This window comes from Baudoinia panamericana (assembly GCF_000338955.1).
Source record: "Baudoinia panamericana UAMH 10762 unplaced genomic scaffold BAUCOscaffold_6, whole genome shotgun sequence".
NCBI lineage: Eukaryota > Fungi > Ascomycota > Dothideomycetes > Mycosphaerellales > Teratosphaeriaceae > Baudoinia > Baudoinia panamericana.
The window spans coordinates 248449-260293 of record NW_006911262.1 but is presented as its reverse complement, the minus strand read 5'-3'; the positions used below and the strand labels follow the sequence as shown (position 1 = coordinate 260293).

General features: G+C 52.6%; 7 protein-coding genes across 7 annotated transcripts; 4 read left to right on the top strand and 3 right to left on the bottom strand.

The window, feature by feature from the left end:
• Positions 1-7: 7 nt before the first annotated feature.
• BAUCODRAFT_130901 (uncharacterized protein) lies at positions 8-825 on the bottom strand (the record flags this gene model as incomplete). Its single annotated transcript, XM_007678228.1, has 2 exons — positions 8-221; positions 286-825. The coding sequence occupies 2 exons, from the start codon at positions 823-825 to the stop codon at positions 75-77; spliced, it is 687 nt and encodes a 228-aa protein (XP_007676418.1). The 3' UTR covers positions 8-74.
• A 69-nt stretch (positions 826-894) lies between these two features.
• Positions 895-1083, top strand: BAUCODRAFT_122285 (uncharacterized protein; the record flags this gene model as incomplete). Its single annotated transcript, XM_007678227.1, has 1 exon — positions 895-1083. The coding sequence occupies one exon, from the start codon at positions 895-897 to the stop codon at positions 1081-1083; it is 189 nt and encodes a 62-aa protein (XP_007676417.1).
• A 731-nt stretch (positions 1084-1814) lies between these two features.
• On the bottom strand, positions 1815-2937 carry BAUCODRAFT_575921 (uncharacterized protein; the record flags this gene model as incomplete). The annotated part of the gene is made up of 2 exons (XM_007678226.1): positions 1815-2352; positions 2427-2937. 2 exons carry the CDS (start codon positions 2935-2937, stop codon positions 2039-2041), a joined length of 825 nt encoding a protein of 274 aa, XP_007676416.1. The 3' UTR covers positions 1815-2038.
• Positions 2938-3221: 284 nt separating this feature from the next.
• BAUCODRAFT_89075 (uncharacterized protein) lies at positions 3222-4266 on the top strand. Its single transcript, XM_007678150.1, has 2 exons — positions 3222-3795; positions 3855-4266. The coding sequence occupies exons 1-2, from the start codon at positions 3261-3263 to the stop codon at positions 4028-4030; spliced, it is 711 nt and encodes a 236-aa protein (XP_007676340.1). The 5' UTR covers positions 3222-3260; the 3' UTR covers positions 4031-4266.
• A 244-nt stretch (positions 4267-4510) lies between these two features.
• Positions 4511-5748, top strand: BAUCODRAFT_69711 (uncharacterized protein; the record flags this gene model as incomplete). Its single annotated transcript, XM_007678072.1, has 3 exons — positions 4511-4799; positions 4856-5355; positions 5410-5748. 3 exons carry the CDS (start codon positions 4511-4513, stop codon positions 5746-5748), a joined length of 1128 nt encoding a protein of 375 aa, XP_007676262.1.
• A 26-nt stretch (positions 5749-5774) lies between these two features.
• Positions 5775-6930, bottom strand: BAUCODRAFT_33607 (uncharacterized protein). The gene is made up of 7 exons (XM_007677854.1): positions 6694-6930; positions 6598-6643; positions 6472-6528; positions 6349-6424; positions 6212-6295; positions 6112-6163; positions 5775-6062 (listed from the first exon to the last, which is right to left on the bottom strand). Exons 1-7 carry the CDS (start codon positions 6837-6839, stop codon positions 5852-5854), a joined length of 672 nt encoding a protein of 223 aa, XP_007676044.1. The 5' UTR covers positions 6840-6930; the 3' UTR covers positions 5775-5851.
• A 60-nt stretch (positions 6931-6990) lies between these two features.
• BAUCODRAFT_107733 (uncharacterized protein) lies at positions 6991-11682 on the top strand. Its single transcript, XM_007678225.1, has 6 exons — positions 6991-7289; positions 7432-7733; positions 7785-8030; positions 8076-9642; positions 9713-11034; positions 11088-11682. Exons 1-6 carry the CDS (start codon positions 7255-7257, stop codon positions 11318-11320), a joined length of 3705 nt encoding a protein of 1234 aa, XP_007676415.1. The 5' UTR covers positions 6991-7254; the 3' UTR covers positions 11321-11682.
• Positions 11683-11845: the final 163 nt, after the last annotated feature.

Below are 11845 nucleotides of genomic sequence, written 5' to 3'. Positions count from 1 at the left end.
TAGTTGCCGTGAATTGTTTCTACATGTTATGTATATAGCGATGCGGTGAACGGCATACAGCCCTTCGCTCAGTCTTATCCCGTCTCCTTGACTTCGTCCTCCTTGCCCGTACACTTCGCAGTGGTCGATGCACCGCAGAACGATGCTCCATCAGGGACAATGAGTCGCGTGGCCTGCTTCTGCAGCCACTGTTCTCTGCTCCAACAACCGTGTCGAAGCATCTGTGCGGTCTGACTACTACCGTCAGCGCCTTGGCCACCATCGCTCTTCGTGACAAGGACTTACGGAGGGCCCACCAAGCGCGATCCACATATTCCGACATTCAGAACGTCCATGAAGCAGGGGCTCCAGACATCGCATGTCGACGAGTGAGAAGCGCGTCCATTTGACTGTGTATTGGACGTCAGTATTGGTGCAGTCGCAGAAGTCGAGCCATTGCCTGAGGTTGTTGACTTCTTGCTTGCCGATATCGAAGACGAACAACTCGGCCTTGAAATTGCGGTTGCAACTGGCTCCACGTAGCTCGTCTTGGGTAAGGCTTTGCACAGCGGCAGCGAGATTGCTGAAGTCGAAGCCGTAGATTGCGGCGCTGATAGTTGAGCCGGGTCGCAGCGCTGTATGTCTAAGGATGCCGTAGAACTCATGCCTGATCTGGCGGTTGGTCTGCGCCAGGCCTGCTCCAGCGACAGAATAAAAACATGTCTCAGCTACTGCGGTTTGTTTCGGCCTCCGAACCTGGAGCGAAGCATCCGCTGTTGCGACGAATGTGTAGATAGCATTACGAAGTTCGGCGGGCAGCCTCAAGAGTCTGCAAACGGTCGCCATCGTAATAGCTCGTTAAGTATGGATGCCTCGTAAGGACGAGAGCGAGGGAGATGGAACACGAAGTATAGGATGGCACACTTACCTCTTGCATTATTATGGGCCGCAGAACTGTACGTTGCGGACGACTACGTGAATGCGTCCAGCATGTGGCTTGCTGCGCAACTTCGCTGTGGGCTGTTGGTACCATACAATGGCAATCACGGGTCTCCTGACCAAGGCCAGAAGACGGGTCTGGACATGCGCCTCGTTGCAGGGTAGCGCAGAATTGGCAGGAAAACGCCATTGTCTGATAAGCAAAGCTATACAAAGCTTGCTGGAGCCTTACAGCTTGGTACGTCCTGTTCAGCAGAGGTGTGACCGATGCGTGCATGCATGCAAGCGACAGCCTTGCAGCAGCAAACCGCATGGCTTGAAAGCTCGCGCCACAATCTAGTCAGCCAGCCTTCACCTCACCTCGCGTGCGAGGAAAATCCAATGCTTGAGCCGCAATGGCACTACGCTGCAGTTCAAGGGTTTTTGCGAGAACCTGACAGCCGGTTGACGCGGAGTGCTTGTCCGCTCTTGCTACTCAGCTTTCCTGCGGTGCGGACAGGGTGCTGTTACGCTATTACAGCTTTGGACCTCGGACGAGTATATACGAAGCTTGGCGCCTTGCCGAACCCGTTCCTTGCCTTACAATATGCGGTCAGCTTGCGTGTAGAACAGCCATTGCTGTGACCAACCGTGGAACTTTCGAAGATCGTTGTTAGCCCGTCCGTGGAGGGGCGGTACAGAGATGACGATCGTAGCTCCTACATGCAAGCATGCCATCCGAAGGCATTAGACACTTTCGTGCCGCTGCATACCTTGAAAGCCGTTAAGGACCGAAACACGGATATACGCAACTTGAAGGTAGTAACCGTGCCAATCAGAAAAAGACAGTCTTCCTTGCCCTTGGCACACCATAATACCGTACCGTTCGTATCATTTACCATAGCAACGGCAATGACTGCAATTTTGACAGTGGTACTGCTGACGATTCTCGTCTTCGCCTGCTGGTCATCAACAGGCTTGGCTGTATCGCAGTCCAGTCTGAGCTTCCACAGGCCAATAATGCAAGTCCGCGGATGGTCTTGTCACCATGTATGGCTCTCACATTGCTGAGAGGCTGTTGATATTCATGATCTGAGCCAAGGTCCACTGGTCCTGTCTCAGTCAGATCTTAACCTCTCCGTCAAGGTTGGATCCCGAAGATCTCAGCATCCCCACCGTCATGCTCGAATGAATGCAGAGGAGGAAAGCCCTGCGCTCGCCACAATTGCGAAGCTGCCTTGTCGAGCGTACTTGCGACTTGCCATTCCTTCTCCACGATCTGACAAGTCCCGTCACTGCCATGATACTCTGCGTAGACACGGATTGTCTTTACGTGACCAGAGACGATGCCAGTGCTCGCCAGTGCTTTAAGCTTGCCAAGTATACTCCGCATGACCGTCGGCCAGACGGCTGGAGTGTAAATATCGAGTGACTTGAGCTTCACGGTCAGTATGCCTGACAATTGATGGGCAGGAGTGTCAGCTATATCTTAAACGACGGCAATGGGGACTACAGCTCGCTCCACGTACCTATCGAGTACTTGATATCTGCAGGATCGAGGGTGCGATCACAGTGGAAGCGTGGTCCCGCAATAAAGTATTCGTAGAGTAGGCAATACAATGCTCTGAAACATTCGCCCGGCTGTCTTGGCCAGCCATCGTTACTGTGGAACCCCTCCGGACTGAATACGCGCAGATTGACGGTAACATTAAGTGGCTGTCTGCATTTGAGGATAGCAGGAAGGACGATCCACGTCGGAATTACGAGATACGCCCGGATCATGATGTCCAGCTCCGCATGGGTCTGGTCGTGATCGAGAACCTCTTCGCGGATCTGGTGGCATGTCAAGGCTATATTGGGCAAGTCCATACCTGTGGACCCCACGTGGTAGTGGATGGAGTACCGCCCACGCGTACGCTGGCCTGCATGAAATGGGCCGGGCGGCGCTTTCCTTGTGACTGTCAGGACATAGTTGTAGATGTGATCACGTAATTCACGCGGTAATCCAAGGAGGGATAGGTGATCTTTCGATGCTTCCATGTGAGCAATCTGCTTAGGCGAGGTGGAAGATATTATGTCTCGTGTGATTACAGCGTTGCCAGCAGGTTCCCACGTCACTTGGTTGGAGGAAGCTCTCAAGTGGACCACTGGTGAGACGGAAGTTACAAAGATTATGGGATGGGTTGGTTCAGAGGCGGCGTGTCAAGAGTACATGTACATGTATGTACCATACGTGTGCTGGTACGGTCGGCCATGTGATGCCAAGGGTCACTGATGCCAGAGCATGATGCGCTCGCTAAGGTATGCTTTAAGATGATTAAATCTTCGCATTGTCAGCCTTCGCAGCCAGACCATACATCGCCATGCATAGTCAGTGGCGCATACTCTTCCTGCTCCTGGCGAGCATCGCCAATGCTGCCCGCCTGACCGTGTCGATCCCAGCATCACCACCTTTACTCGCCAATCCGGCAACGCTACCGTCTTCTACCCACGCGGTCTTGATCGGCCCAGCAGGAGTGCACTATGATGTGCCAATAAGGAAAGACAGCACATTCGCCTTTGGAGACCTTGCAGAAGCAAGCTATTTACTCACCATCTACAGCCGCGACTACTTCTTCCCGTCTCTACGAGTTGACGTGGGCGCAGCCGCGGATGGCTCGCAGCATCAGACGATCCAGGCCTGGCAGACGTTCAGAGGCAACGAGTGGAACAACAAAGGTCCAGCGTATGGACAAGGTCGGGATGAGTTGAAAGTGCAAGTTCAACCAACTAGCAAGAAGGACTTTTACCAAAGCAGAGGGGGCTTCGACATACTGGGCTTCCTGAAGAATCCGATGATCCTGATGGGGTTGGTGTCGGTGGTGTTCATCTTCGGTTTGCCGAAGCTGATGGATATGCGTAAGTCACCTTGTGTGCCCTTGAGGTTGTGTGTCATTGCGGATGCTGACGGTAACTAGTGGACCCGGAGATGAAAGCAGAGATCGAAGAGATGCAACGTGGCAAACGTGCCGCGCCTGCTGAGCTCCAGAGCGAGAGGGATCGAGCAACAAGTGAGGCTGTCAATGCGGTACAAAACTTCGACATTGCGAGCTGGCTTGCTGGACGAAGTAGCGGCGGCGGTGGTTCGAAATAATCGAAACACAACATCCTATCGAGCGAGGCTACTATGTGCAGTGCCACTGTGCGACTTTGTCAAGCGTGCTGCTACGTCGCGATAGACTTTGCTGCCCTCAAAGGTAAGTAAGCTTTCCCAAATGCCTGTTCACGGTGTTCACGCGACAAAAAGGCATCAGACAGTATGCGCGAGTCAGTGCCTTACGCCGTTCCGGTACTCGGCATCCTCCTTCTCCTCAAGTGCCTTCTTCGCAGCGTCCAGCGACACATTGTGACATCGCCTTAGTTTCACAGTTTACCCGGCGGCTTTAGCCGGGCAATGCGGAGAGCTTGAAGACAACCATCAACGACGACTCTGCTCATCAGAATGCGTTCAGTTTTGAATTGCAACTTACGCTTCGCTTATCGAACTGTACCTGCCTGCAGAGCCTCATTTCGACAGCCCCCAAATCTCACCATCTATACCAGGTACAATAGCACCATAGCAAAGCCTGCGAACATGGCACCAATCAAAGTTGGTCTTATGGGCTATGGCTTCTCTACCAAGTGCTTCCATCTTCCGTTCATCACCCCGAACCCTGACCTCGAAGTCTGTGCCTTCCTGCAGCGCAAGGAGCCGTCAGAAGCCGGCTCGTGGGGGCACTGCACGAAGGACTATCCGGATGCCAAATGGCATCGTACTGAGGACGAGTTCTTCGCGGACTCGAACATCGAACTGGTGATCGTCTGTACCGGTTCGAAGATCCATACTCAGCATGCCGAGAAAGCCCTGAAGGCTGGCAAGCATGGTTTGCCACCTTAATTCCACAATCATTCATACGAACCGATACTGATGACCTTGCAGTCGTCGTTGAAAAGCCATTCACCGTCAGCAGTGCGGAAGCAGATCATCTGATCGCCCTCGCCAAGCAAGAAAAGAAGGTCCTGACCGTCTTCCAAAATCGACGCTACGACTCCGACTTCCGGACTCTGCAACACCTTATGCAGCAAGGTGCCTTTGGCACCGTAACCGAGTTTGAAAACCACTACGATACTGACCAGCCTGAGTGGGTCCTGAAGTGGGACAAGCCAGGCTATGAAGCTGGTGAAGGTATGCTTTATGGTCTTGGCACTCACAGCATCGATCAAACATTACTTCTGTTTGGTCCTCCGAAAAGTGTGACGGCTTGGTGGCGAGCGACAAGAATGGAGAGTCAGACCGACGATGCCTTCACCGTCATCCTGCAGTATGGTGGCGACAAAAAGAATCTGGTTTGTACCGTTAAGACGACGATTGTGACTCCCTTGCCCATGTCCAAGATCCCTAAGTTTATCATTCGGGGTACTGAGGGTGCCTTTATTAAGGTATATTGTCACCTCAGTAACGGAAATCATCAGTGGTATGCTAACACGCTTTAGAACGGCGAGGACCCGCAAATCGATCATCTCTTCGCAGGCATGAAGGTAGACGACCCAAAGTTCGGCGTCGAGCCGGAAAGTTATCACGGCTACGTTGCGAGCAAGAAGCAGCTGGACGCCGGTGACCTTAGCAAGGAAGGCGGGAGTCCGTCGGCGCCCTACCACGGCGTATATCCGAGTCAGAAGGGTAGTTACCTTGACTACTACAAGGATGTAGTCAAGGCGATCCGAGGTGAGGCTGAGGTGGCGGTTAAGCCAGAGCAGAGTCGCGATGGCATTCGCGTGATCGAATTGGCGAGGGAGAGCGCTGAGAAGGGTGTGACTGTTGAGTTCAACTAGTGATGTCAAGTTATAACTACGATAAAGCCTGACTTGACCATTTCTGATCTTCGCGACCAGTCCGCACCTAAATGTACACTCTCGTCAAGAAAGAGGGGTTACTTTAGACATAATCATGCTTCTTGTTGAAGTCGTCCACGATCTCCCGCGCAGCTGTGACGATTTGGACCGCGCCTGGACTGTCACTATGGCAGCAGAGCGAGACGTCATGTTCGCCCAACGAAAGCTCGACTTCCTCGCCCGTCACTGCAGTAACGGAGGAGTTGTCGACCAGTGAAGAGATGTGCTTCTTCGTCTCTTCGGGGGTCCATGCCCTGGCACACTGTTAGCATATACATTCATTGGCTACTTGGGCATGCTAACTTCTTCTTGCGGTCGATGACGAGCGTTCGGTCTTTGTTGTATTTCACGTCACCTGCCGGCGCATCAGTACAGCTCTGTTATTTCGTGTATAAAGGAGTACCATAGATCTCCGCCGTGAACGGCAGGCTTAGCTCCTTCGCCAAGTCTTCGTGATATGTTCCTGCGAGGCCGAAAACTGGTGTCCCTGACAAGACTCTTAGTAACAGGCTGGCGGTCTTGTGTGATTGTGACCTCCACCTTTTGGAACGCCTTCGTACACTGCCCTGCAGACGTCTTTGTCTCGGTACATCATTCCGTACAGCACCCCATGCGGCTGCTGAAGTTTAGAGTGCGCCCGAGTGCATAGAGGTCTTTACCCACCTTCACGTGGTGTAACGGCATGCCTTCGGCGTCCAGGAAAGCCTTAAGCGCTCCGATCTAGGGACCGCGATATGCGAGACTTAGTAAGTTTGAGAGACGGCAGCGGACAAGGAATCGGTTGGGTACCTGATACCTCACCATCGCCGTAATCTCATCGGGGCTTAGTTTCATCCTAGCTCAGGGTAAGTCTGTAGCAAGGCCAGTGGGAGGGTTCCATCTTACTCGCGTCGCCCGAACCCCTGGATGTCTGGGAGGCCTGGGTGAGCGCCTACGGCGATATTATGCTTCTTGCAGGTCCGCACGGTTTCCTGCATAATGAGCGGATCGCCAGCGTGGAAGCCACAAGCCACGTTGGCATGGTCAATCATCGGTATGAGCTCGTCATCTGGTCTTAGGAACGATTGGCATTGCAAATCTTTGTGGAACCTTCCGTATTGCTATCATACCCGCACTTGAAGTTGCCGTAACCTTCTCCCAAATCAACATTAATGTTGATCTTCTTCGTGATTGGGCCCATATCGCGTGAAAGATAATGAATGACTGGACGGCTGTAATGAGGATAGAGCTTGCCCTACCCGGACTTACTTGTCGAGCGGATGAGGATGACGTCCACCAAGCTTTCATTGAGAGTGTCGAGCTTTGCGATAGGCAGGATGTGTGCCGGACAGGCTGCCCCTCACTCGAACAGGCGTCTTCTCTTATCGAGAGTCTACGACTTCCCAAAAGCAGTCTTGGAAGACGACGCTCTGGGCTCACCATTCCTGAGCCAGAGACGCCGACGGGATGGAGAAGTTGAAGACTGTATTGATTGCAAACCGGTGAGAAGCCACTGAAACCGAAAGATCAGGTTGATGCGCGACTCCGGAAACGCTCTAACGTCATTCGACCAATCAATAGGGGCGAAATCGCGTAAACACAGTCCTCTTCATTTGAACGTCGCAAAAAGCGGCTAATATCAAGATCAACATTCAGGGTTCGAATCATTAAGACTGCGAAGAGACTGGGGATCAAGACCTTGTCCATCTACACCTCAGCGGACGCAGCCTCACTTCACGTGTCTCAGGCGGACGAAGCCATCTTACTGCCAGGTTCTAATAACACAGCATATACGGATGGTGACAAGATTATCAACATTGCGAAAGATCGAGGTGCTGATGCCATCATTCCTGGATATGGATTCTTGTCCGAAAATGCAAATTTCGCACGCTCTGTTGGTCAGGCCGGACTAGTCTGGTGTGGGCCGAGTCCGGAGGCAATCGAAGGTCAGTCTGCGTGAGATCGTCAATTTGGTACGATTTGTTGACGGCGGGCAGCATTCGGCATCAAACATGTCGCTCGCGATCTTGCGGAGAAGGCTGGTGTGCCGATTGTCCCAGGAACCAAAGGGCTTGTCGACTCTGAAGATCATGCCATCAGCGAGGCTGAGCAAATCGGCTTTCCAGTCATGCTGAAAGCCACGGGTGGAGGTGGTGGCATGGGTCTTGTCGTCTGCAACAATGCCGACGAAGTGAGGAGCGGCTTTAAGACCGTTCGGAGCAGAGGCGAGACTCTCTTCAAGAGTAGGTGTCTCTGCTTTCGTCAATCACCCAGACTGACAATGCTAGATCCCGGAATATTTATCGAACGCTTTGTAGCTGAAGGCCGTCACATTGAAGTGCAGGTTTTCGGCAACGGCGATGGTGAAGCCATCCACTTCGGCGAGCGCGAGTGTTCTATCCAGCGACGGAATCAGAAAGTCATTGAAGAGTGCCCTTCGCCTTTTGTCGAGCAACATCCCGAACTCCGAGACAAGCTTGGAGCTACAGCTGTTAGCCTTGCCCAGTCCGTCAGGTATGGCTCTGCAGGAACCATTGAGTACATCGTTGACGATAAGTCGGGCGACTTCTACTTTCTGGAGATGAACACGCGCCTACAGGTCGAGCATGGCATCACTGAAATGGTGTATGATGTCGATCTTGTGGAGCTAATGTTCAGGCAAGCCGATGCTCAGCTCTGTGGTAAGGGCGGTCTTTCGGCAGACACCCTGCGGTCATTGCAGCCTTCGAAGCCAACTGGTGTCGCAATCGAAGCGAGAGTGTATGCAGAGAACCCGCTGCGGGACTACGCGCCTTCCCCAGGTCTGCTGCAGAAGGTGGAGTGGGAGCATTTAGAAGGGTCACGAATCGACACTTGGGTTTTCACTGGCACTCAAGTATCTCCCAGCTATGATCCACTGTTGGCTAAGGTGATGAACCATGGGAGAACGAGAGCGGCTGCCATCAAGGGGATGGAGCTTCTGCTTACGAGGTCCAGCATATGCGGCCCTCCCACAAACCTTGAGTTTCTGGCCGCGATCGTGCAGAGTGAAAAATTTAAGTCTGGCTACACACTCACGGGCTTCTTAAATGACTTTAAGTATGCTCCACATACAATTGACGTTATCAGCGCTGGAGCCTATACGCTCATTCAAGACCTTCCGGGACGACCAAGCGTAGGCAAGGGGATTCCGCACTCTGGAGCGATGGATCCGGTAGCACTCAGCTGCGCTAACATGCTTGTTGGCAACGATGCCGGCACTGAAGGCTTGGAAATCACACTGAGCGGCCCAGAGCTACGGTTCGTCGGTCCCGCCGTCGTCGCTCTGACCGGCGCGCCTATGGAGTTCACCTTGGACGGTGACGCTGTCCCAATGTGGACGAGAAAGCACATCAAGGCAGGACAGAAGCTCAGAATTGGGAAGACAACAGGCGGCGGCTGTCGTGCCTACCTTGCGGTCTACGGAGGGTTTCCGAGTGTCGCGGATTACTTCGGTTCCAAAGCAACAAGCCCGTTAGTAGGCATTGGTGGCTATCAAGGGCGTGCTCTGGCTCCGGGCGATTTGCTGGAGATTGTCGGACCGCTGCCCGACACGCTTGGTGGACACCCTTCGATCCCGGACTCTCTGCGCCCCACGTATCCAGAATCGTGGGAGATCATGTGCATGCCTGGTCCACACTCAGAAGGCTACTTTACGAAAGAGGACATCACCATGATCTACTCAAGCGAGCTCAAAGTCTCGCACAATGCTAGTAGAAGCGCGATTCGGCTTATACCTCCGAGTACGCCGCAATGGGCAAGAAAGGATGGCGGAGAGGGCGGCTCTCATCCAAGCAATGTCGTCGAATATGGTTATCCACTTGGTGCGGTTAACTGGTACGTAAAGGGTAATTAGAGAAGTGCCCAAGTCTTGGACTCTGGCTGACAGTTATGGCGTCGCGTTTAGGACTGGCGATGACCCGTGCCTATTCGTCGTCGATTGCCCCAATTTTGGTGGCTTCGCCTCCTCTACGACCGTCATACGCGCCGACTGGTGGAAGCTCGGCCAGGTCAAAGCAGGCAACACGGTCCGCTTCGGGCCAGTATCTCTTGACGAGGCACTGAAGCTTCGAAAGCAAGTTTCTGAGTACCTTGAGGGTATCAGGCGCGGTGTACAGACTGGCAACTTCAAGGATGTGCACGCACTTAAGCTGACGCATGACACGACTGGAAACTACGGCAAAGCAGTTATTTGGGAGAGGGCTCCGCAAGAGAACCAGCCGCAGGTACGATACCGGCAGGGCGGCGATGACTTCATACTGGTTGAATATGGCAATGAGCAGTTCGACCTCAACCACCGTTGTCGAGTGACAGCGCTAGAGAAGGCTCTGCGATCCCCGGATGCACCTTCATGGCTAAAAGAAAGCTTGATCAACACAGTCGGATGCTGCACATCAATTACGCTGTTCTACGATGGAGCCAAACTTCCGCGGAATCAGCTGATTGAGCATCTGCAGATGCTTGAAGATAGACTCGGAGATCTCAGCAGGATCAAAGTACCCTGCCGGCGCTTCAGACTTCCGCTCTCGTTCGAGAGCAAAGAGCAATCGGAAGCCACGAAGCGTTACATGGAGACTCAGCGACCGCACGCACCTTATCTGCCAGACAACCTAGGCTTTGTGGCGAAGAATAACGCTTTCACTCCTGAGCAGCTGAAGCAGAACATGCTGAAGGGCACGCTGATGGCTGTCGTGGTCGGCTTCTATTGTGGAAATACTGTCTCTTTGCCGGTCGATCCTCGACAGCGCATGTCATGTCCAAAGACGAACCCAAGCCGGGTCTTTACACCCGAAGGCACGTTCGGATGGGGCGGTTCATGTGCTTCAATATATCCTGTCGATTCGCCTGGCGGCTATATGATAATAGCGAGAACGGTTCCTTGCTTCGACTATCTCGGCTACAAGGCTGGCTTCTCCATCGAGCAGCCATGGCTTTTTCGAGATTTCGACCTGCTGACGTTCTATCAATGTAGCGAGGAAGAGCTGAATCAGAAGCTCGGACGCTTTCGTGCTGGATTATATGAGTTCGAATGGGAGGATGTTGAGTTTGATATGGCGGAGCACAATAGGCTCCTTGAGGAGACAGCGAGTGAGGTGCAGCAGCTGCGCGAAAGGCAGGCTAAGGTCCAAATGGAGATGATCGATGCGGAGAACAAGTCATTGCGGCAATGGCGGGAGGAGAAGGAGAAGGAAAAGCCAGACGAGGGCACAATCGACGCATTGCTTGCTGGTGAGTCCACGAAGACAGTACTTGGCTGCTGACAAGTGACTGAACGTGTACAGATCCAGCAATTTCGAGCATCGATGCACCGGTCGAAGCTAATGTCTGGAAGGTATTGGTTGAGGAGGGAACCGCCATCGAGTCGAAGCAGGTCATAGCGATCCTTGAGGCTATGAAGCTTGAGATCAATGTGAATGCACCAGACGACTTGAACCATGGAAAGATTGAGAAGGTGCTCGTCCAACAGGGCGAAACGATCAAAGCTGGCGGTCGAATCGCATTGGTGCGGTCTTGACGATGATACGCAAGCATGTGTCTGTCATGCCGGTCAGAAGCAGTACCTTATCACCCGGCTATCATATCACTTCATGTTATGCGAACACCAATCGCATGCTCTGACATAGCCGGCAGCTGCGAGCGGCGTGTGAGGCATACCCTTGCTGTGTTTCCCGATACGACTATCATCATCAGCATATGCCGAAGACCTTGTTCATCAGGCTAGTGAGCCGTAGGTGCAGGCAGCAGAGTCCAGTGAGATACGTGGAGCGATTCACAACTGTTCACCCGCAATTGAACCTAGAGGAAGCATTCACCGCAGACTGAATGTGAGTAAGTGCTTTTGCAATATCTGTTTGCCGGACTAAATCTATAACAATGCCTCTAGACCTGAAGTGTTCCAAAATCGACGTTCTTGTTGTTATTATAATATTGTACTCTGTATATTTCTAACAGTTGCTATGTATTGGTATATATCTAGATTTACGTTAAGATTAAAGAAAAGTAGCGTATTATATATATATATCTTAGAAGCCTACTTAAA

What these genes read in the sequence shown, in the direction of transcription:
- BAUCODRAFT_89075 (XM_007678150.1), top strand. Translation starts at nt 3,261, where the DNA reads ATGCATAGTCAGTGGCGCATACTCTTCCTGCTCCTGGCGAGCATCGCC. An exon ending in GCCGAAGCTGATGGATATGC is followed by an intron (nt 3,796 to 3,854) that starts GTAAGTCACCTT and finishes GACGGTAACTAG; the next exon opens with TGGACCCGGAGATGAAAGCA.
- BAUCODRAFT_33607 (XM_007677854.1), bottom strand. Translation starts at nt 6,839, where the DNA reads ATGATTGACCATGCCAACGTGGCTTGTGGCTTCCACGCTGGCGATCCG. An exon ending in CGGCGATGGTGAGGTATCAG is followed by an intron (nt 6,529 to 6,597) that starts GTACCCAACCGA and finishes CGCGGTCCCTAG; the next exon opens with ATCGGAGCGCTTAAGGCTTT. An exon ending in GTACGAAGGCGTTCCAAAAG is followed by an intron (nt 6,296 to 6,348) that starts GTGGAGGTCACA and finishes GAGTCTTGTCAG; the next exon opens with GGACACCAGTTTTCGGCCTC.
- BAUCODRAFT_107733 (XM_007678225.1), top strand. Translation starts at nt 7,255, where the DNA reads ATGGAGAAGTTGAAGACTGTATTGATTGCAAACCG. An exon ending in ACTGTATTGATTGCAAACCG is followed by an intron (nt 7,290 to 7,431) that starts GTGAGAAGCCAC and finishes GCTAATATCAAG; the next exon opens with ATCAACATTCAGGGTTCGAA. An exon ending in AGGCGAGACTCTCTTCAAGA is followed by an intron (nt 8,031 to 8,075) that starts GTAGGTGTCTCT and finishes TGACAATGCTAG; the next exon opens with ATCCCGGAATATTTATCGAA.